We start from the raw sequence: 25,228 nt of genomic DNA, 5'->3' as shown, positions 1-25,228 counted from the left end.
GATTGTGAGAGGTGACTATAGGAATTGAGACTATGGAGCTATAACAATAATAGGTTTCACAGTGGTAGCCTATAGAAGTTGTTTGGTTGGGCTCTAGACGTTTGTCTTTCAGGTGTCCCTCTCTCCTCTAGCTCCACCCCCTCACTTTCCCTTTCTTGGCATCTTTCATCTGATTTAATGCCCACTTTGGGAACTGTGTCATCTAACAAAAGGAAGCTACAACTATGTCATCTAAAGAATGGGAGCTACAACTATGGCATCTAACAAATGGGAGCTACGACTATGTCATCTAAGAAATGGGAGCTATGACTATGTCATCTAATGAATGGGAGCTACGACTATGTCATCTAAAGAATGGGAGATATGACTATGTCACCTATAAGGACTGGGAGCTACGACTATGTCACCTAAGGAATGGGAGCTACGACTGTCACCTAAGGAATGGGAGCTACGACTATGTCACCTAAGGAATGGGAGCTATGACTATGTTATCTAAGGAATGGGAGGTATGACTATGTTATCTAATGAATGGGAGCTACGACTATGTTATCTAACGAATGGAACTTAACAAATCATGCCAGGGAAAAACAGAGCAGCTTCCCTGCTCCAGTAACGTCCATGTAAGCACTTTTAGGAGCCAAAACATTCCCCTGGGAAAATGACATCAAAAACTGGATAGACTATCAGGTGTGCTGTGTGATATGAAATCAGTAGGTCTCTGTTGTTGTTTAGAAAAAAAATCAATCTCATAAAAAGTTCCATTCAGTTAATGTAAAATTATTTTCTATCTCTATGCCTCTCTCTCTGTATGCTATTGTGTCTGAAATGTAGTGTCAGAGTACGTTAGGGTATAAAGAGACAGGCAGTATGCTATTCTGTCTGAAATGTAGTGTCAGAGTACGTTAGGGTAGAAAGAGACGGGCAGTATGCTATTCTGTCTGAAATGTAGTGTCAGAGTACGTTAGGGTAGAAAGAGACGGGCAGTATGCTATTCTGTCTGAAATGTAGTGTCAGAGTACGTTAGGGTAGAAAGAGACGGGAACTATGCTATTCTGTCTGAAATATAGTGTCAGAGTACGTTAGGGTAGAAAGAGATGGGCAGTACGCTATTCTGTCTGAAATGTAGTGTCAGAGTATGTTAGGGTAGAAAGAGACGGGCAGTATACTATTCTGTCTGAAATGTAGTGTCAGAGTACGTTAGGGTAGAAAGAGACAGACAGCAGCTTTTTTTGACTGTCATAATATTGCCAAATTGAGAGTCATCTTTTTACATCCCATGTATCCTGGGATTCCAGAAAGCCTAGTGTCACCAGGGTTTTGAAGAGGAGAATACTACACAAGCAACAGATATAGCTGTCTGTCTCTCTTCTCGATCTCCCTACCCCTTCCCACTTCTCTCTCTCCCGACCCTTTCTTTCTCTCTGGGAAGTAAACTTGGAGAATGAAAACAGGAAGTGGATGGTGTGACTCAAACGCACCGCTGGTATTTTTAGACGCAGCCCTCAGCCTGTTTCCTCCTGGCCACGGAGAGGACACTGCTGTCCGCTCCTCTACAGTGTCCCACTGGGAAACAGGGTCAACGACGAGAAAGGGTCCCGTCACTTCAGACATTCAGCTGTAACATACAGCTCCCAAACAACAACCTGTTCACACCCATTCACACCACACTATAAATTGAACTAGCACCACACCAAGCACTGCAGTGGAATATGTTGACCTTACCTCAATCACTGAAAATGTACTGTATAGCTAAAACGGGTTTGGACCAGTGAGTAGTGTTACCCTACCATGTTACGTTACCCTACCATATTACGTTACCCTACCAAGTTACGTTACCCTACTATGAATAAGAGTTACAATGCTAGCACTGAGGCGGTGTGGCCTAGTAGGAACAATACTTTATGCAGCTCACCCTGCACCTTGCACTATCAGCTCCAATGTAAATAACATGAGTAAGTCTACTTCTGATAAGCGTCCCAGTAAAGCGTCCCACAATCAAGCAACAAACAGCAAAAATTAACATATGTAGCCTAAGAAACAAGGTCCATGAAGTCAATAACTTGCTTGTAACAGATGACATTCATATTCTGACAATCAATGAAACTGACCTTTGCTGATACAGTGGTGGCAATACATGGTTATAACATCTACAGAAAAGACAGAAATGCCAGTGGTGGAGGTGTTGCCGTTTATATTCAGATCCACATTCCTGTAAAGCTTCGAGACGATATAATGTTAAATACTGTTGAAGTAATATGGCTACAGGTTCAGCTGCCTCAACTAAAGCCCATTCTTGTGGAAAGATGCTATAGACCACAAAGTGCTAACAGTCAGTATCTGGATAATATGTGTGAAATGTTTGATATTCTATGTGATATCAACAGAAAAGTATATTTTCTGGGTGATTTAAATATTGACTGGATCACATCAAGCTGCCCACTCAGGAAAAACTTCAAACTGTAACCAGTGCCTGCAACCTGGTTCAGGTTGTCAGTCAACCAACCAGGGTAGTTACAAATACCACAGGAATGAAATCATCAACATGTATTGATCCCATCTTTACTAATGCTGCAGAAATTTGCTTTAAAGCAGTATCCAAATCCATAGGAGGCATTGATCACAATATAATAGGCATATCTAGGTAAACCAAAGTTCCAAAGGCTGGGCCTAATATAGTGTATAAGAGGCCATACAAGAAGTTTTGTAGTGATTCATATGTTGATGATGTAAAAAATATTTGCTGGTCTGTGGTGTGTAATGAGGAGCAACCAGAAGCTGCACTGGACATATTTATGAAACTACTTATTCCAGTTAATAATAAGCACACAACCATTAAGAAAATTACTGTAAAAACGTATATCTCCTTGGATTGATGAGGAATTGAAAACTTGTATGAATGAGAGGGCGGAGGCAAAAGGTATGGCAAATAAATCTGCCAACTCAACTGATTGGCAAACGTACTGCAAATTAAGAAATCATGTGACTAAATAAAAATAAAATATACTATGAAGCAAAGATCAATTATATAAAGAATAACAGTAAAAAGCTTTGAGGCACCTTAAATAACATTTTGGGAAAAAAAGCCAACTCATCTCCATCATTCATTGAATCAGATGGCTCATTCATCACAAAGCCCTCTGATATTGCCAACTACTTTTATTACTTTTTCATTGGCAAAACAAGCAAACTTAGGGGTGAACTGCCAGCAACAAATGCTGACACTAAGTATATAGGACCAAATTATGAAAGACAAGAATTGTACATTTGAATTCCGTAAAGTCAGTGTGGAAGAGGTGAAAAAATTATTGTTGTCTATCAACAATGACAAGCCTCCAGAGTCTGACAATCTGGATGGAAAATTACTGAGGATAATAGTGGACGAAATAGGCACTCCTATTTGCCACATCTTCAATTTAAGCCTACTAGAAAGTGTGTGCCCTCAGGCCTGGAGGGAAGCTAAAGTCATTCCAACACGCAGACCAATCAGCCTGTTACAAACCCTTAGTAAACTTCTGGAAATTTTTTTTTGACCAGATACAATACTTTTTCACAGTAAACTAATTGACAACAGACTTTCAGCACGCTTATAGAGAAGAACACTCAACAAGCACAGCACTTACACAAATGACTGATTATTGGCTGAGAGAAATGTATGATAAAATTACTGTGGGGGCTGTCTTGTTAGACTTCATTGCAGCTTTTGACATTATCTATCATATTCAGCTGCAAAAACGTATGTGTTATGGATTTACACCCCCTGCTATAATGTGGATGAAGAGTTACTTGTCTAACAGAATACAGAGGGTGTTCTTTAATGGAAGCCTCTCAAACATAATCCAGGTAGAATCAGGAATTCCCCAGGGTAGCTGTTTAGGCCCCTTGCTTTTCTCAATTTTTACTAACAACATGCCACTCACTGCCTTTGAGTAAAGCTAGAGTGTCGATGTATGGAGATGACTCAACACTATACACATCAGCTACTACATTGACTGAAATGACTGCAACACTTAACAAAGAGCCGCAGTTAGTTTGAGTGGGTGGCAAGGAATAAGTTAGCCCTATTTCTAAAACTAAAAGCATTTTATTTGGGACAAATAAAATATATTGATATAGTAGTAGCTAAGATGAGGAGAAGTCTGTCCATAATAAAGTGATGCTCTACCTTCTTATCAACACTATTAACAAGGCAGGTCCTACAGGCCCTAGTTTTGGCGAACCTGGACTACTGTTCAGTCATGTGGTCAGATCCCCAAAAAAGGACGAAGGAAATTTGCAATCAGATCAGTTGTCATCTGAGACATTATTACTGATTATAGGATAACAAACTGTATCTTGGAAAGTCTACACATTATAGTTATCAAATTCACATGGAATTGTTGTGCAATTTAAATATTTAAATATGAAACTATTCGTGAACAGATTAAATGTAATTTTAGCTTCTAAATGAGAGAATTGGTTTTCATAAGTGAACTAGGCTCAACTCAGTGGCCCCGCCCAGGTGAACAGACATTGGTTGTAAACTATGAAACAAATGTAACTTTGTGTTCCCGAGGAAGTGAGGACGACGGTCCATACGTTAAAAGGGCTAATATCAAACTACAGAACTAAGCCACTTTCAGCGTGAACTTAAAGTATGGCAACTTGGTTTGAACTTTGAACTCTTATTCACTAAATAAGTGATACTTCCTAGCCGTTGAGTGAGCAGCAGCAGCTGTAAACATATCTCAGCATATCGCAGCTGTAAACGTATCTCATATGTATATACTGTACTCGATACCATCTACTGCATCTTGCCTATGCCGCACTGTACTCATTCATATATCTTTATGTACATATTCTTTATGCCTTTACACTTGTGTGTATAAGGTAGAAGTTTTGGAATTGTTAGTTAGATTACTCGTTGGTTATTACTGCATTGTCGGAACTTGAAGCACAAGCATTTCGCTACACTCGCATTAACATCTGCTAACCATGTGTATGTGACAAATACATTTGATTTGATTTGCGGAAAGGATGTATCTCTTCTACTAAACACACGACGCTACTACAACGCATTCGTTCTACCAGACATTCTTCTGAGGACAGGAAAATCTGTTGGGCAAAACGACCTTCCATCTACAACCAACCTATTGAAGCACCGCTCAGAGTGAATATTTCTTGCATTTTCCTTTTCCAAATGGACGGTTATTTGGAATGCATACGCTTCTGTATTTACGATAGCATAGCTTTACAAGGTCCGATCAGAGAACAAATGTTATGTTACACTACTATGTTATGTTACACTACTATGTTATGTTACACTACTTTGTTATGTTACACTACTATGTTATGTTACACTACTATGTTACTTTACTATGTTATGTTACTCTACTATGTTATGTTACTCTACTATGTTATGTTACTCTACTATGTTAAGTTAACCTATGTTAACTCTACTATGTTAAGTTAACCTATGTTACACTACTATGTTATGTTACCCTACTATGTTATGTTACCCTACTATGTTATGTTACACTACTATGTTATGTTACACTACTATGTTATTAAGTTACACTACTATGTTATGTTACACTACTATGTTATGTTACCCTAATATGTTATGTTACCCTACTATGTTACGTTACACTATGTTATGTTACTCTACTATGTTATGTTACACTACTATGTTCTGTTACATTACTATGTTACCCTACTATGTTATGTTACACTACTATGTTATGTTACCCTAATATGTTATGTTACACTACTATGTTCTGTTACATTACTATGTTACCCTACTATGTTATGTTACACTACTATGTTATGTTACACTACTATGTTATGTTACCCTAATATGTTATGTTACACTACTATGTTATGTTACACTACTATGTTACCCTACTATGTTATGTTACCCTACTGTCACGCCCTGGCCTTAGTATTTTGTGTTTTCTTTATTATTTTGGTCAGGCCAGGGTGTGACATGGGCATTTATGTGGTGTGTTTTGTCTAGGGGTTTTTTGTAGGTTATGGGATTGTGGTTTAGTGAAGTAGTTTAGGTAAGTCTATGGTTGCCTAGAGTGGTTCTCACTCAGGGGCAGGTGTTTATCCTTGTCTCTGATTGGGAACCATATTTAGGCAGCCATATTATTTGAGTGTTTCGTGGGTGATTGTTCCTGTCTCTGTTGAACCAGTTAGGACTGTTGTCGGTTTTCACGTTACGTTTATTGTTTTTGTAAATTGTTAATATTTTTCATCTTTCATTAACAATGTATAAAGATAACCACACTGCATTTTGGTCCTCCTCTCTTTCACCAGAAGAAAACCGTAACAGAATCACCCACCACAACAGGACCAAGCGGCGTGGTGACAGGCAGCGACAGCAGGAGCAGCGAAATCAAGATTTCTGGACTTGGGAGGAAATCTTGGAAGGAAATGGACCCTGGGCACAACCAGGAGAATATCGTCACCCCAAAGAAGAGCTGGAGGTGGCGAAAGTGGAGAGGCACTGGTATGAGGAGGCAGAGCGGCGGCGTGGATGGAAGCCCGAGAGTCAGCCCCAAAAATGTATTGGGTGGGGGCACACAGGGAGTATGGCGAAGCCAGGTAGGAGACCTGCGCCAACTTCCTGTGCTTACCGGGCGGCTAGAGAGACCGGGCAGGCACCGTGTTTGGCTGTGGAGCGCACGGTGTCTCCAGTGCGGGTGCATAGCCCGGTGCGGTACATACCAGCTCCTCGTATCGGCTGGGCTAGAGTGGGCATTGAGCCAAGTGTCATGAAGCCGGCTCTACGCATCTGGTCTCCAGTGTGGGTTCTTGGGCCGGCTTACATGGCCCCAGCCTTGCGCACGGTGTCCCCGGTTCGCCTGCATAGCCCAGTGCGTGCTATTCCACCTCGCCGCACTGGCAGGGCGACCAGGAGCATTCAACCAGATAAGGTTGGGCAGGCTCGGTGCTCAAGAGCTCCAGTGCGCATGCACGGTCCGGTCTATCCAGTACCACCTCCACGCACCAGCCCCCCGGTGGCAGCTCCCTGCACCAGGCTTCCTGTGCGTGTCCTCGGCCCAGTACCACCAGTGCCAGCACCACGCATCAGGCCTACAGTGCTCCTCACCTGTCCAGCGCTGCCAGAGCCTTTCTCCTCTCCAGCACTGCCGGAGTCTCCTGCCTGTCCAGCGCTGCCAGAGCTTTTCACCTCTCCAGCGCTGCCGGAATCTCCCGCCTGTCCAGCGCTGCCGGAGTCTCCCGCCTGTCCAGCGCCGCGGGAGTCTCCCGCCTGTCCAGCGCCGCCGGAGTCTCCTGCCTGTCCAGCGCCGCCGGAGTCTCCCGCCTGTCCAGCGCCGCCGGAGTCTCCCGCCTGTCCAGCGCCGCAGGAGTCTCCCGCCTATCATGAGCCGCCGAAGTCTCCCGCCTGTCATGAGCCGCCAGAGTCTCAAGCCTGTCATGAGCCGCCGGAGTCTCCCGCCTGTAATGAGCCGCCGGAGTCTCCCGCCTGTCATAAGCCGCCGGAGTCTCCCGCCTGTCATGAGCCGCCGGAGTCTCCCGCCTGTCATGAGCCGCCGGAGTCTCCCGCCTGTAATGAGCCGCCGGAGTCTCCCGCCTGTCATAAGCCGCCGGAGTCTCCCGTCTGTCATGAGCCGCCGGAGCCGCCAGTCTGCGTGGAGCGGCCGGAGCCGCCAGTCTGCGTGGAGCGGCCGGAGCCGCCAGTCAGCGTGGAGCAGCCAAATCCGCCAGTCAGCATAGAGCAGCCAGAGCCGCCAGTCAGCATGGAGCAGCCAGAGCCGCCAGTCAGCATGGAGCAGCCAGATCCGCCAGTCAGCATGGATCCGCCAGAGCCGCCAGTCAGCCAGGATCCGCCAGAGCCGCCAGTCATCCAGGATCCGCCAGTCAGCCTAGATCTGCCAGATCAGCCAGGATCCGCCAGTCGGCCAGGATCCGCCAGTCGGCCAGGCTCCGCCATTCAGCCAGGCTCCGCCATTCAGCCAGGATCCGCCATTCAGCCAGGATCCGCCAGTCAGCCAGGATCTGCCAGAACCGCCATTCAGCCAGGATCTGCCAGAGCCGTTAACCTGCCTGAGCTTCCTCTCAGTCCTGAGCTTCCTCTCAGTCTTGAGCTTCCTCTCAGTCCTGAGCTGCCCCTCAGTCCAGTGGGGCCCTTTGTTAGGGTTACTAGGCCAAGGTCGGTGGCGAGTGTCGCCAATCTAAGGACGCGGAGTAAGAGGACTAAGACTATGTTGGAGTGGGGTCCACGTCCCGCGCCAGAGCCGCCACCGTGGTCAGACGCCCACCCAGACCCTCCATTATGGGTTTCGGTGTGCGGCCGGGAGTCCGCACCTTTGGGGGGGGGGGGGGGGGGGGGGGGGGTACTGTCACACCCTGGCCTTAGTATTTTGTGTTTTCTTTATTATTATTTTTTTGTTGTAGGTTATGGGATTGTGGTTTAGTGAAGTAGTCTAGGTAAGTCTATGGTTGCCTAGAGTGGTTCTCAATCAGGGGCAGGTGTTTATCGTTGTCTCTGATTGGGAACCATATTTAGGGAGCCATATTCTTTGAGTGTTTTGTGGGTGATTGTTCCTGTCTCTGTGTTTGTTGAACCAGTTAGGACTGTTGTCGGTTTTCACGTTGCGTTTATTGTTTTTGTAAATTGTTCGTATTTTTCATCTTTCATTAAAGATGTATAAAGATAACCACGCTGCATTTTGGTCCTCTTCTCTTTCACCAGAAGAAAACCGTAACACCTACTATGTTACACTACTATGTTATGTTACCCTAATTTGTTATGTTACACTATTTTGTTATGTTACCCTACTATGTTATGTTACACTACTATGTTATGTTACACTACTATGTTATGTTACCCTACTATGTTATGTTACACTATTTTGTTGTGTTACACTACTATGTTATGTTACACTACTATGTTATTTTACACTACTATGTTATTTTACACTACTATGTTATGTTACACTATTTTGTTATGTTACACTACTATGAAATGGCGTCACACCAAACTGGAAGTCTTCCGACTAGCTTGGAAAGACAGTACTGTGCAGTACCGAAGAGCCCTTACTGCTGCTCGATCATCCTATTTTTCTAACTTAATTGAGGAAAATAAGAACAATCCGAAATTCCTTTTTGATACTGTCGCAAAGCTAACTAAAAAGCAGCATTCCCCAAGAGAGGATGACTTTCACTTTAGCAGTGATAAATTCATGAACTTCTTTGAGGAAAAGATTATGATTATTAGAAAGCAAATTACAGACTCCTCCTTAAATCTGCGTATTCCTTCAAAGCTCAGTTGTCCTGAGTCTGCACAACTCTGCCAGGACCTAGGATCAAGAGAGACGCAAAGTGTTTTAGTACTATATCTCTTGACACAATGATGAAAATAATCATGGCCTCTAAACCTTCAAGCTGCATACTGGACCCTATTCCAACTAAACTACTGAAAGAGCTGCTTCCTGTGCTTGGCCCTCCTATGTTGAACATAATAAACGGCTCTCTATCCACCGGATGTGTACCAAACTCACTAAAAGTGGCAGTAATAAAGCCTCTCTTGAAAAAGCCAAACCTTGACCCAGAAAATATAAAAAACTATCGGCCTATAGGAATCTTTCATTCCTCTTTCATTCCTCTCAAACATTTTAGAAAAGGCTGTTGCGCAACAACTCACTGCCTTCCTGAAGACAAACAATGTATATGAAATGCTTCAGTCTGGTTTTAGACCCCATCATAGCACTGAGACGGCACTTGTGAAGGTGGTAAATGACATTTTAATGGCATCGGACCGAGGCTCTGCATCTGTCCTCGTGCTCCTAGACCTTAGTGCTGCTTTTGATACTATCGATCACCACATTCTTTTGGAGAGATTGGAAACCCAAATTGGTCTTCACGGACAAGTTCTGGCCTGGTTTAGATCTTATCTGTCGGAAAGATATCAGTTTGTCTCTGTGAATGGTTTGTCCACTGACAAATCAACTGTAAATTTCGGTGTTCCTCAAGGTACCGTTTTAGGACCACTATTGTTTTCACTATATATTTTACCTCTTGGGGATGTTATTCGAAAACATTATGTTAACTTTCACTGCTATGCGGATGACACACAGCTGTACATTTCAATGAAACATGGTGAAGCCCCAAAATTGCCCTTGCTAGAAGCATGTGCTTCAGACATAAGGAAGTGGATGGCTGCAAACTTTCTACTTTTAAACTCGGACAAAACAGAGATGCTTGTTCTAGGTCCCAAGAAACAAAGAGATCTTCTGTTGAATCTGACAATTAATCTTAATGGTTGTACAGTCATCTCAAATAAAACTGTGAAGGACCTCGGCGTTACTCTGGACACTGATCTCTCTTTTGAAGAACATATCAAGACCATTTCAAGGACAGCTTTTTTCCATCTACGTAACATTGCAAAAATCAGAAACTTTCTGTCCAAGAATGATGCAGAAAAATTAATCCATGCTTTTGTCACTTCTAGGTTAGACTACTGCAATGCTCTACTTTCCGGCTACCCGGATAAAGCACTAAATAAACTTCAGTTAGTGCTAAATACGGCTGTTAGAATCCTGACTAGAACCAAAAAATGTGATCATATTACTCCAGTGCTAGCCTCTCTACACTGGCTTCCTGTCAAAGCAAGGGCTGATTTCAAGGTTTTACTGCTAACCTACAAAGCATTACATGGGCTTGCTCCTACCTATCTCTCTGATTTGGTCCTGCCGTACATACCTACATGTACGCTACGGTCACAAGACGCAGGCCTCCTAATTGTCCCTAGAATTTCTAAGCAAACAGCTGGAGGCAGGGCTTTCTCCTATAGAGCTCCATTTTTATGGAACGGTCTGCCTAACCATGTCAGAGACGCAAACTCGGTCTCAACCTTTAAGTCTCTACTGAAGACTCATCTCTTCAGTGGGTCATATGATTGAGTGTAGTCTGGCCCAGGAGTGGGAGGGTGAACGGAAAGGCTCTGGAGCAACGAACAGCCCTTGCTGTCTCTGCCTGGCCGGTTCCCCTCTTTCCACTGGGATTCTCTGCCTCTAACCCTATTACAGGGGCTGAGTCACTGGCTTACTGGGGCTCTCTCATGCCGTCCCTGGAGGGGGTGCGTCACCTGAGTGGGTTGATTCACTGATGTGGTCATCCTGTCTGGGTTGGAGCCCCCCCCCCCCCCTTGGGTTGTGCCGTGGCGGAGGTCTTTGTGGGCTATACTCAGCCTTGTCTCAGGATGGTAAGTTGGTGGTTGAAGATATCCCTCTAGTGGTGTGGGGGCTGTGCTTTGGCAAAGTGGGTGGGGTTATATCCTTCCTGTTTGGCCCTGTCCGGGGGTGTCCTCGGATGGGGCCACAGTGTCTCCTGACCCCTACTGTCTCAGCCTCCAGTATTTATGCTGCAGTAGTTTATGTGTCGGGGGGCTAGGGTCAGTATGTTATATCTGGAGTACTTCTCCTGTCCTATTCAGTGTCCTGTGTGAATCTAAGTGTGCGTTCTCTAATTCTCTCCTTCTCTCTTTCTCTCTCTTGGAGGACCTGAGCCCTAGGACCATGCCCCAGGACTACCTGACATGATGACTCCTTGCTGTCCCCAGTCCACCTGGCCGTGCTGCTGCTCCAGTTTCAACTGTTCTGCCTTATTGTTATTCGACCATGCTGGTCATTTATGAACATTTGAACATCTTGGCCATGTTCTGTTATAATCTCCACCCGGCACAGCCAGAAGAGGACTGGCCATCCCACATATGCTCTCTCTAATTCTCTCTTTCTTTCTCTCTCTCGGAGGACCTGAGCCCTAGGACCATGCCCCAGGAGTACCTGACATGATGACTCCTTGCTGTCCCCAGTCCACCTGACTGTGCTGCTGCTCCAGTTTCAACTGTTCTGCCTTATTATTATTCGACCATGCTGGTCATTTATGAACATTTGAACATCTTGACCATGTTCTGTTATAATCTCCACCCGGCACAGCCAGAAGAGGACTGGCCACCCCACATAGCCTGGTTCCTCTCTAGGTTTCTTCCTAGGTTTTGGCCTTTCTAAGGAGTTTTTCCTAGCCACCGTGCTTCTACACCTGCATTGCTTGCTGTTTGGGGTTTTAGGCTGGGTTTCTGTACAGCACTTTGAGATATCAGCTGATGTACGAAGGGCTATATAAATACATTTGATTTGATTTGATATGTCACCCTACTATGTTATGTTACCCTACTATGTTATGTTACCCTACTATGTTATGTTACACTACTATGTTATGTTACACTACTATGTTATGTTACACTTCTAATTATGTTACACTACTATGTTATGTTACACTACTATGTTATGTTACACTTCTAATTATGTTACACTACTATGTTATGTTACACTTCTAATTATGTTACACTACTATGTTACCCTACTATGTTATGTTACCCTACTATGTTATGTTACCCTACTATGTTATGTTACACTACTATGTTATGTTACACTACTATGTTATGTTACACTTCTAATTATGTTACACTACTATGTTATGTTACACTACTATGTTATGTTACACTACTATGTTATGTTACACTTCTAATTATGTTACCCTACTATGTTATGTTACACTTCTAATTATGTTACCCTACTATGTTATGTTACCCTACTATGTTATGTTACACTACTATGTTATGTTACACTACTATGTTATGTTACACTTCTAATTATGTTACACTACTATGTTATGTTACCCTACTATGTTATGTTACACTACTATGTTATGTTACACTACTATGTTATGTTACACTTCTAATTATGTTACACTACTATGTTATGTTACACTACTATGTTATGTTACACTACTATGTTATGTTACACTACTATGTTATGTTACACTACTATGTTATGTTACACTACTATGTTATGTTACACTACTATGTTATGTTACACTTCTAATTATGTTACACTACTATGTTATGTTACCCTACTATGTTATGTTACACTACTATGTTATGTTACACTTCTAATTATGTTACACTACTATTTTGTTGCATTACAACGTTTCATTTAAATTGATATTTATTTGGATTTCATGTAATGGACATAAGCAAACAAGTCCAAATTGGTGAAGTGAAATGAAAAAAATAACGGAAAAGTTGTGCATGTATATGTATTCACCCCCTTTGCTATGAAGCCCCTAAATAAGACCTGTTTATCATATATGCATAATCACTTTAACTATACATTCATGTACATACTACCTCAATTGGCCCGACCAAACAGTGCCACTGCACATTGGCTAACCGGACTATTTGCACTGTGTCCCACCACCCACCACCCGCCAACCCCTCTTTTACGCTTCTGCTACTCTCTGTTCATCATATATGACCATATCTACATGTACCTACATGTATCTACATGTACATACTACCTCAATAAGCCTGACTAACCGGTGTCTGTATGTAGCCTCGCTACTGTATGTAGCCTTGCTACTGTATATAGCCTCACTACTGTATATAGTCTCTCTACTGTTATAGTCTCACTACTGTATATAGTCTCACTACTGTATATAGTCTCTCTACTGTATATAGTCTCACTACTGTATATAGCCTCTCTACTGTTATAGTCTCACTACTGTATATAGTCTCTCTACTGTTATAGTCTCACTACTGTATATAGTCTCACTACTGTATATAGTCTCTCTACTGTTATAGTCTCACTACTGTATATAGTCTCACTACTGTATATAGCCTCTCTACTGTTATAGTCTCACTACTGTATATAGTCTCTCTACTGTTATAGTCTCACTACTGTATATAGCCTCTACTGTATATAGCCTCACTACTGTATATAGTCTCACTACTGTATATAGTCTCTCTACTGTATATAGTCTCTCTACTGTATATAGTCTCACTACTGTATATAGTCTCTCTACTGTTATAGTCTCACTACTGTTATAGTCTCACTACTGTATATAGTCTCACTACTGTATATAGTCTCACTACTGTATATAGTCTCTCTACTGTATATAGTCTCACTACTGTTATAGTCTCACTACTGTTATAGTCTCACTACTGTATATAGTCTCACTACTGTATATAGTCTCACTACTGTATATAGTCTCTCTACTGTATATAGTCTCACTACTGTTATAGTCTCACTACTGTTATAGTCTCACTACTGTATATAGTCTCTCTACTGTATATAGCCTCGCTACTGTTATAGTCTCACTACTGTATATAGTCTCACTACTGTATATAGCCTCACTACTGTATATAGTCTCACTACTGTATATAGCCTCACTACTGTATATAGTCTCACTACTGTATATAGCCTCGCTACTGTTATAGTCTCACTACTGTTATAGTCTCACTACTGTATATAGCCTCGCTACTGTTATAGTCTCACTACTGTATATACCCTCGCTACTGTTATAGTCTCACTACTGTATATAGCCTCACTACTGTTATAGTCTCACTACTGTATATAGCCTCACTACTGTATATAGTCTCACTACTGTATATAGTCTCACTACTGTATATAGCCTCACTACTGTATATAGTCTCACTACTGTATATAGCCTCACTACTGTATATAGTCTCACTACTGTATATAGTCTCACTACTGTATATAGCCTCAGTACTGTATATAGTCTCACTACTGTTATAGCCTCACTACTGTTATAGTCTCACTACTGTATATAGCCTCTCTACTGTTATAGTCTCACTACTGTTATAGTCTCACTACTGTATATAGTCTCACTACTGTATATAGTCTCTCTACTGTATATAGCCTCGCTACTGTTATAGTCTCACTACTGTATATAGCCTCACTACTGTATATAGCCTCACTACTGTTATAGTCTCACTACTGTTATAGTCTCACTACTGTATATAACCTCTCTACTGTCATAGTCTCACTACTGTATATAGCCTCACTACTGTATATAGCCTCGCTACTGTTATAACCTCACTACTGTTATAGTCTCACTACTGTATATAGCCTCACTACTGTATATAGTCTCACTACTGTATATAGCCTCACTACTGTATATAGTCTCACTACTGTATATAGTCTCGCTACTGTATATAGCCTCGCTACTGTTATAGTCTCACTACTGTATATAGCCTCACTACTGTATATAGTCTCACTACTGTATATAGCCTCACTACTGTATATAGTCTCACTACTGTATATAGTCTCACTACTGTATATAGCCTCGCTACTGTTATTTTTCACTGTCTTTTTTACTGTTGTTTTTATTTGTTTACTTACATATTGTTCACCTAATACCATTTTGCACTGTTGGTTAAAGCCTGTAAGTAAGCATTTCACTGTAAGGTCTACTACACCTGTTGTATTCAGCGCACGTGACAAATAAACGTTGATTTGATTTTAAATCGAAAGATACAAACCCCAAAACATCTATTTTAATTCCAGATTGTAAGGCAACAAAATAGGAAAAATGCTAAGGAGGTGAATATTTTCGCAAGCCGCTGTACATTAAGAAGTAATAGAGGAAGAAGTAGTAGATTATGAAGTAGTACTTTAATGAGTAGTAGTTGAAGAAGTAGTAGTTGAAGAAGTAGTAGTTGAAGAAGTAGTAGATGAAGAAATAGTAAATGAAGAAGTAGTCATTGAATGAGTAGTAAAAATAAAATAAAATAAAAATGTATTGGTAACGTACACATGGTTAGCAGATGTTAATGCGAGTGTAGCGAAATGCTTGTGCTTCTAGTTCTAACAGTGCAGTAATATCTAACAAGCTGAAATAGTAGATGAAGAAGAAGTAGGTGAAATAGTAGTAGCTGAAGGAGTAGTAGAAGAAGAAGTAGGGCACTGCTAGTTCGGGCAGTTTGTGCCTGTCCTACCTATAGGGCATGGATCTTTTCTAGGGAACACGTTCAACACTCAAAAGTGTGGTCACACATACAAGTACACCAGCACACCCACATTTTATGTACCTGACTGAGTCGGCACCACACAATTGGGCCAACAGTTTCAGACAGATTTGTTTACTTTGTTGATCATTTCTAAAAACAGCCTGGCTCCATAATCAGCCAGTTCAGATTTAAGAAACTTTATTGTTCATGATGCAGAAAAAAATAACTGTTCCCATTCTCTAGGGTTTATAAAAAAGAAAGTATGGTGTTACAAGACCATCAAACACGATGTGGCCTCCTAGTTCTCCTCTACTATACTCAAGTAAGAATGGAACCCCACCAGAGGATCAGAGAGAGGTCTCCCCCTGGCTCTCACACTCTCTCTTACTCCATCACACATGCTCACTCTCCGTTTCTGCCTCTGCCGCTCTTTCACGCTCTGTCACACACACACATTCACACTGGAGTTAAGTCCAATTCAATGCGGCTAACAATGAGACAGGAGGGGGGAGAGGCTACGAAGCCTGGGGCTAGCAATGAGACAGGAGGGGGAGAGAGGCTACGAAGCCTGGGGCTAGCAATGAGACAGGAGGGGGAGAGAGGCTACGAAGCCTGGGGCCAGCAATGAGACAGGAGGGGGAGAGAGGCTACGAAGCCTGGGGCTAGCAATGAGACAGGAGGGGGAGAGAGGCTACAAAGCATGGGGCTAGCAATGAGACAGGAGGGGGAGCGAGGCTACGAAGCCTGGGGCTAGCAATGAGACAGGAGGGGGAGAGAGGCTACGAAGCCTGGGGCTAGCAATGAGACAGGAGGGGGAGAGAGGCTACAAAGCCTGGGGCTAGCAATGAGACAGGAGAGGGGGAGAGGCTACAAATCCTGGGGCTAGCAATGAGACAGGAGGGAGAGAGAGGCTACGAAGCCTGGGGCTAGCAATGAGACAGGAGGGGGAGAGAGGCTACAAAGCCTGGGGCTAGCAATGAGACAGGAGGGGGAGAGAGGCTACGAAGCCTGGGGCTAGCAATGAGACAGGAGGGGGAGAGAGGCTACAAAGCATGGGGCTAGCAATGAGACAGGAGGGGGAGCGAGGCTACGAAGCCTGGGGCTAGCAATGAGACAGGAGGGGGAGAGAGGCTACAAAGCCTGGGGCTAGCAATGAGACAGGAGGGGGAGAGAGGCTACGAAGCCTGGGGCTAGCAATGAGACAGGAGGGGGAGAGAGGCTACGAAGCCTGGGGCTAGCAATGAGACAGGAGGGGGAGAGAGGCTAAGAAGCCTGGGGCTAGCAATGAGACAGGAGGGGGAGAGAGGCTTCGGAGCCTGGGGCTAGCAATGAGACAGGAGGGGGAGAGAGGCTACGAAGCCTGGGGCTAGCAATGAGACAGGAGGGGGAGAGAGGCTACGAAGCCTGGGGCTAGCAATGAGACAGGAGGGGGAGAGAGGCTACGAAGCCTGGGGCCAGCAATGAGACAGGAGGGGGAGAGAGGCTACGAAGCCTGGGGCTAGCAATGAGACAGGAGGGGGAGAGAGGCTACGAAGCCTGGGGCTAGCAATGAGACAGGAGGGGGAGAGAGGCTACGAAGCCTGGGGCTAGCAATGAGACAGGAGGGGGAGAGAGGCTACGAAGCCTGGGGCTAGCAATGAGACAGGAGGGGGAGAGAGACAGAAAGAGGCTACGAAGTCTGGGCCAGCATAGAGACAGGAGGGGGGGGGACTACGAAGACTGTGGATAGCAATGAGACAGGAGGGGGAGAGAGGCAGAGACAGGCTACGAAGCCAGTGGCTAGCATAGAGACAGGAAGGGGGGGGCTACGAAGCCTGTGGATAGCAATGAGACAGGAGGGGGAGAGAGGCAGAGAGAGGCTATGGAGCCTGTGGCTAGCATAGAGACAGGAGGGGGATAGATGCAGCTGCTGTCTGAGGATAAGGCAGACACAGGAGGGGCCCAGGCAAAGAGGCCTGCCCAGGCTGACACATACTGTTTCACCCCACCCTCATAACACTCAGCCACTGAAGTTTACACAGCCGGACAATCTCACACTTCACTCTCCCTATTACCAACTCTGCTGGACTGACTGCCTTGACTGAAAGCAAATGAAGATGTTTTACACACCTACTGTTGACTAAAACGGTATGGAATGTATTAGCTCAAATACACTTCTCATTGTCTTGGATAGTCTACAAGCAAAGCCATACTATACCAACCCTTCTAATTAACAAGTTCTAACAGTCACAGAAACTCACAAGGCCCATTGTCAAAAGACAGAGACATTCTGAACAAAACATGAACAAAATGAACCATGAAAGATACAGCTATTGTGACGGTAATGTTTGAGTCAGCATGTGTATCCCTCCAATATTTTTTGTTTTGTGAGTGAGTGAGTGAGTGAGAGAGAGAGAGAGAGAGAGAGAGGGGGGGGGGAGGGAGTGAGAGAGAGAGGGGGGGGGAGAGAGAGAGAGAGTACTATGTCTGTGCAGGCATACACCTGTGCATCTTAGAGTGAATGTCTACACGTTCCTACCAGGGTACAAGTTCAGACAGGTTCTTCGAGGAGTAATCGTTGGCAAGCCTTCTAAATTAGGCAACATGCCTTGCATTTTGGACATTAATCATGGGGCCCACCTATGAGGAGCTGCACATAAACAACGAGCAAGGAGAGATGGAAGGAAAGGACACAAGGAGAGATGGAAAGAAAGGACACAAGGAGCAAGGAGAGATGAAAGGAAAGGACACAAGGAGCAATGCTGTTTAGGTCAGAGCAGGACAACAGTCTCTCCATCTGGAATACATACACAATGCTTAGCACTTACCAACACCCCTAAACTGACATTTTGCTCCCAGGGATGCGATTTCCAAACTACCTAGAAGTGAAAATGAGAGGGAGGGTAAGCTAAGGACAGAACTCCTTCAGCCCAGTCCAGCCAGCCGAGAACAGATCGTCCGTAGAGCAATGAACCAAGCACACCCTCCTGAGACATGCAAGGCGATGACAGAGCCTGATCCATCAACATCAGCACAGAACATTCCCAGCCCGACAAGTCAAACAGACAGAAACCCTATTGCCCTGAGCTTCCCCGGACCGTCAACGAGCTGTATACCTACTCCTCCACCCCACAATGGACCTGATAGAGTCTAATCAATAATCCAAGCTCCCGCCTACCTCAGACACACTGTCGAGAGTGAACCTGTATGTCAGCATTTCATTGTACTGTGTACCATGTGTATCCTGTGTATTCCTCTTCAGAATGTACTGTATGTGAAAGCTGTCTGTCAGAAGAGCACAGGCCAGGATCACAGAGCACACCTATCTATCCACCTGCCAAGCCAGGAGAACAGAGCACACCTATCTATCCACCTGCCACACCAAGGCCAGGATAACAGAGAACACCTATCTATCCACCTGCCAAGCCAGGATAACAGAGCACACCTATCTATCCACCTGCCACGCCAAGGCCAGGATAACGGAGAACACCTATCTATCCACCTGCCAAGCCAGGATAACAGAGCACACCTATCTATCCACCTGCCACACCAAGGCCAGGATAACAGAGAACACCTATCTATCCACCTGCCAAGCCAGGATAACAGAGCACACCTATCTATCCACCTGCCAAGCCAGGATAACAGAGCACACCTATCTATCCACCTGCCACGCCAAGGCCAGGATAACAGAGAACAACTATCTATCCACCTGCCAAGCCAGGATAACAGAGCACACCTATCTATCCACCTGCCACCCCAAGGCCAGGATAACAGAGAACACCTATCTATCCACCTGCCAAGCCAGGATAACAGAGCACACCTATCTATCCACCTGCCACACCAAGGCCAGGATAACAGAGAACACCTATCTATCCACCTGCCAAGCCAGGAGAACAGAGCACACCTATCTATCCACCTGCCACACCAAGGCTAGGATAACAGAGAACACCTATCTATCCACCTGCCAAGCCAGGATAACAGAGAACACCTATCTATCCACCTGCCAAGCCAGGAGAACAGAGCACACCTATCTATCCACCTGCCACACCAAGGCCAGGATAACAGAGAACACCTATCTATCCACCTGCCAAGCCAGGAGAACAGAGAACACCTATCTATCCACCTGCCAAGCCAGGATAACAGAGCACACCTATCTATCCACCTGCCATGGCAAGGCCAGGATAACAGAGCACACCTATCTATCCACCTGCCACGCCAGGATAACAGAGCACACCTATCCATCTGCCATGCCGAGGCCAGGAGAACAGAGCACACCTATCCATCTGCCATGCCGAGGCCAGGAGAACAGAGCACACCTATCCATCTGCCATGCCGAGGCCAGGAGAACAGAACTACTCATAAGAGGAATAAAGCCACCCAGTATTTATGAAAATGTTCCTCCCTCACAGGGAAAGTGTCATAATAGCCTTTGCTTTAGTGGCATACTGAGGAACAGAATTGCCTTCAAGACAATGAATGAATAGTCCCAGTATTATTGTGAATATACCCTTTATTATAAGATGTCCATGTTATCCATCTCACCACTGATTATCAGTGATGAGGAGTATCTACATTATTAATATCATTTTTTTGTTTGTTCCTGTCTATGATTTTATAATCAGCATTGTTATCATGGCCTAATATGAACAGCTCTGGAGTTTTGGATGTGGTAATCTGGTACCGGAACAGATACAGTTCCATCTCATACTGTAATGACATATTTATGAACTATGTTTTAGTGGATGTATTATGTTTCTTTTATGTTGGGCAGTGTATGTGAAGTGATGTAGTCAGAAAAGATGCTGATATTTGGATGTCCTTGGGGCCAGAACCTGTAAGGATATGTAGATGTCCACAAACCATGGCCTACTTCCCTGCAGGGAACCTCAATCTCACCCACTCTCCTGTAGTGAAAACCTTGAGGAAGTTGTGCCTATGTTGAAGGGAAGTAGGCCAAGGAAAACAGCCTATTGTTTTCATGACTGGAATTCAAAGGTAAAATACCTATATCCTTCTTCACACAGAGTATGTTTACATGCACACTAATAATGCAATATTAAACTGATTGTGGCAATAGGCTGAGTAAGGCTTTAGTCATGTAAACACCATACTCTACTTATCTTAATCGGCGTAAAGTCATAATAGAAGTAAGCATAGGCTGATTAAAACAGATGAGCCCAAAATGATTAGGTTGTGTAAATGCCTTAATAAGAGTCACAGCACTATATTTGATCTGCGCATGTGCTATCACCAGCAGAGCAAGTGTCCTTCAGTCTTTTGCGCGAGTAAAGTCAGTTCGGAAAAACTGAAAGTAATGTTATGCATCTTAGAAATTGTTTTCACATACAAACTTTATATGTCCATACTCAGAATCAAATAGGCATCAAAAAATAACATGGTCATTGGTCGCTGTGGTAGAACGTTTATTTTGATTGCCGATTTTCTGCATTTATTAAAGTCCCATTGGGTAACCTGATTACAGATGTGTCCATGTAAACAGGATTATTAGGGAATAAAGCATGTAAATGTTTAAATCAAACTATTATATTAAGCGGACTATTCACAGTAATCATATTATTGTGTGCATGTAACCTTACTCACAGACTATCATAAGGTATAACATTATCTATGTCACATCATCTGTCACATCATAATCCAAACAACATGTCAGCGTTTATTGAAGATGTGTTGGACATAGCATTGATCATCTAATTTGGTGGACGATTGTAGATTTTGAAAAACAGTCTGTCGGCACCACATGTTCATGACCCTTCATTAGGTGTAATCATGTGCTGCATGTCTTCTCAAATGAGTCTGCAGCTGCCTATCTTATAAAAGAGAGCATATGGCCCTAAGGCAACCTCATGATTCCAGTATTTATCTGGAAGGTTGTGAAAGACTTCTTTGTATGTGGACTTTTGTCCCCATTAGAATTACATCTCAAGGGCATCATGGTTTCCAAGACATATGCAAATGACAAATCAATTGCAAGTTGTCACAGGCTCAGCAATAGTGCTCTCAAGTCATTGACACTTACATGCAACTTCTGCATTCAGAATATGAATTTGCCATTGAAATGACGGGTCTAGACGCACACAAGTCGCTTTGTGGTCTGATTGTGTTAAGATCTGGCTGACCACATCAGGAGATGGTCTGAGTTACATTGTGTGCGGATTTCTCCTCGGTCTGGATGCAATCAGGCTACCGAAAGCCATGCTGCGGGTGACGTCATCAGCACTCCTCCCTCAGGTCTCCAGAGAACGTGGGTTTTGAGACCGAGGCACCTTCTCATTATAAAGTTTGAGGAAATACGTTTCTAGCGTGAGAGGAAAGTGTTTGCTGACCTCATAAATGTTAGTCAGCTAACTAATATTTAGAAAAACGAGAGTTATGCTAACCCGTTTGCAATACATTTAGCTTTGCTTGCTAGCTAGCTACATAGGCCGGCTGGCTAGTTAGCTACAGTAGTTAGTTACTACCATCAGTTGTTGTGTTATTATCTATCATACGTTGCCTATTCCACCGTTTGCAGAATGCATACTGTCATTTGAATATAGCGCGGGAACACGGGAACATACAAAATGTGGATATTTTGTGGACACATGTAAATGTAGTTGCATGACGTGTTCGGAATGCCATTATTAGAACACCAATTTGTGTGTGTGATTGTAACAGATGTGAAACGGCTAGCTTAGTTAGCGTGGGCGCTAAATAGCGTTTCAATCAGTGACGTCACTTGCTCTGAGACCTTGAAGTAGTAGTTCCCCTTGCTCTGCAAGGGCCGCGGCTTTTGTGGAGCGATGGGTAACGATGCTTCGAGGGTGACTGTTGATGTGTGCAGAAGGTCCCCTAGTTCGCGCCCGGGTATGGGCGAGGGGACGGTCTAAATTTGTACTGTTACATTGATGCTGTTGACCCGGATTACTGGTTGCTGCGGAAAAAGGAGGAAGGTCAAAAGGGGGGTGAGTGTAACAGATGTGAAACGGCTAGCTTAGTTAGCGTGGGCGCTAAATAGCGTTTCAATCAGTGACGTCACTTGCTCTGAGACCTTGAAGTAGTAGTTCCCCTTGCTCTGCAAGGGCCGCGGCTTTTGTGGAGCGATGGGTAACGATGCTTCGAGGGTGACTGTTGATGTGTGCAGAAGGTCCCCTAGTTCGCGCCCGGGTATGGGCGAGGGGACGGTCTAAATTTGTACTGTTACATGATCAAAATTGGTCTGCCTGTGTAAACGCAGCCTTACAGGCCTACCTGCCTGGCCTTCCCATCCCACATCGGATTTGAACTCACTCTTGCTTTTGACATGGAAACATGTTGCTTTTCTCAGAATGCAGGCTGCCTACATCGCAGCTGATAGGAATATTTATGACAGGCTTGTAAGCACCCTCCTCTCCACCGTTCCTACGCAACGGGGTTATTTGCACATAGATCTATCAGATCCTGGCTTGATACAGGTGACCTAGAGTGCCAGGAAACCAATGGTGGATGGATGCCAGCCGGGGGCTTTCGTGATGGTGATGTTAATGATAAAGGAACATTAATTCAAGGCCTAGACTGTTTTGCAAAATAGTAATAAAACTTTGTTTAATAATTTAGTCTAATCGTAAGGGCATGAGGATGCTGAGAGTGAGATGAAAACAACTTGGTAAAAGGCATTATGAGCAAGGAACACCAAATAATAAGGGGCCAAAGCATACCCATTCCTCGTAGTGCTTACTGCCATTCTGCAATATATCTTCGAACTGTATGATGCAGTTGGCTACGAAATCGTCATATCCAATTGGCGCGTCGTGAAACACCGACAGTTCGATTTTCCTTCCGTTATGCACCTCCGTAACGAACTCATCGTTCCACGCAGGGCTGTTGGTTTTCTGTTTGGTGGAAGTTTGGCCCACACGCGAGTCATCCACGTTTAGTGCAATGTATGTGTCTAAGAGAAAAGTCTGGGTCTTTGGGCCAACCGCATGTCTGAGAGACCAAGCTGTCGGTTTCAAGTCCAACGCCTCACAAATCCTGATCTTCAATAACCCATTGAAAACCACCATGGCGGTGATGTAATCCTCCTCAATAGGACTTGGAAGAAGATTGGTTGTTTACAATAAATTCCTTTAACCCAAACACTTCAATTGGTCATAAATCATGTGTCCTAGTTTTATGTGTTGTTTGAATCCTCAAATGAAGACCACGGTTTGAATGGGTTGAGACTTAAATGTAACGGGGAAATGCTGTCCCGTCTCACTCTAGTACACACATAGACTACCAATCGGATGCAAATCAGTCCTCCCGAAACAGTCTAGTGAGAGTAAATTGTCTCGTTTTTGCTCTCTAACAGTCTTGGTTTTCCCAATGATAATCCACATTTGGCGTTCAACCAGACACAGCCTTTCTTTTGAATAGAATAAATACACGTCTTGAGAAGCTTATAAGAAGGAAAAATACGACTATGCAGCAGTTGGAATGTCAACAGCCTACCCAAACCGCAACACGACAGAGCAAAATCTATCAAAACTATCCTCGGCAACTCCACTAGGCTTTGGAAACACTCGTATTCCACCGTTGGAAGAGACTGCTGCCTCCTCGCCGAGCATTTGGGATGTTTCCCAAACCGGCTACCCGACTTGTGAATTGCTCAAGCAGTGTATAGTTGCAGGTCGACTCTGTTGTGGTTTTCTTGGTTTCTGTTCGTTCCTTATACTCCCAGACGGTTTTCTTGCCGTTGCTGTACTTGGTTTCAGTTTGCTCCTTAAACTCCCAGGCTGTTTTCTCGCCGTTGCTGTTTTTGGTTTCCTGCACACCTCCCTTTTCTCCTCCAACAGTCTAAACACTGGTGCAGGAAATGCGCAAAACACGTCAGTTTCTTTCTCTGAGGCGCGCTGCGTCTTGTCTATGCCAGATGGGGGAGTGCAACACAACTGTCAGTGTAGGCGAGTCGACCAGGCTGTCAGGACAGAGACGCATCCAAGGGCTCAAGTGACAGATACAGGGATATGATGTGCTGGAGTAGGCCTACTGATTACATCATTGTCTTTTCGGAAACATATCGGGGAGGCTCATTGTTGTGTTTGATAGGTCTATCCACCGAGTAGCAAGGTTATTACTCTTACAAGCAGGGGGCTATTGCGTCAAAGACATGGAAAAGGCGTGGATCATTGGGGTGGTTAGGTATGTCTGGTATTTGCAACAGATGATTGATTATCTTATACTAGCCACAACACTGACTGTCGCACCTGAATTACACCGATAGCACTAATAATGTAAGACATGTATCTGTTTTCCAAAACATAAAACCATATCGTAGCCGATGATTATGATCATATGGTAATAGGCTTTGAATGACAATAATACACACTTGTTTAGCATTTTGTTAGTCATAGGATTTATTTTTTTTGCGACCAGATTAATAACCCATAAAATATGAAGATAGCCAACATA

General features: G+C 44.0%; 1 protein-coding gene across 1 annotated transcript in view; it reads right to left on the bottom strand.

The window, feature by feature from the left end:
- The window catches only part of LOC110503000 (protein kinase C epsilon type), a 299,119-nt gene extending 274,337 nt beyond the window's left edge, over positions 1 to 24,782 (bottom strand). The window contains exon 1 of the mRNA XM_036960862.1: positions 23,494 to 24,782. Coding sequence (XP_036816757.1) covers positions 23,494 to 23,841 — 348 coding nt within the window. The 5' untranslated portion in view covers positions 23,842 to 24,782. The remainder of the gene's footprint in view (positions 1 to 23,493) is intronic.
- Between the last annotated feature and the right edge of the window lie 446 nt (positions 24,783 to 25,228).

Source organism: Oncorhynchus mykiss, chromosome 23 (assembly GCF_013265735.2).
Source record: "Oncorhynchus mykiss isolate Arlee chromosome 23, USDA_OmykA_1.1, whole genome shotgun sequence".
NCBI lineage: Eukaryota > Metazoa > Chordata > Actinopteri > Salmoniformes > Salmonidae > Oncorhynchus > Oncorhynchus mykiss.
The sequence above is the reverse complement of the archived record's forward strand: the minus strand, read 5'-3'. Positions and strand labels throughout refer to the sequence as shown.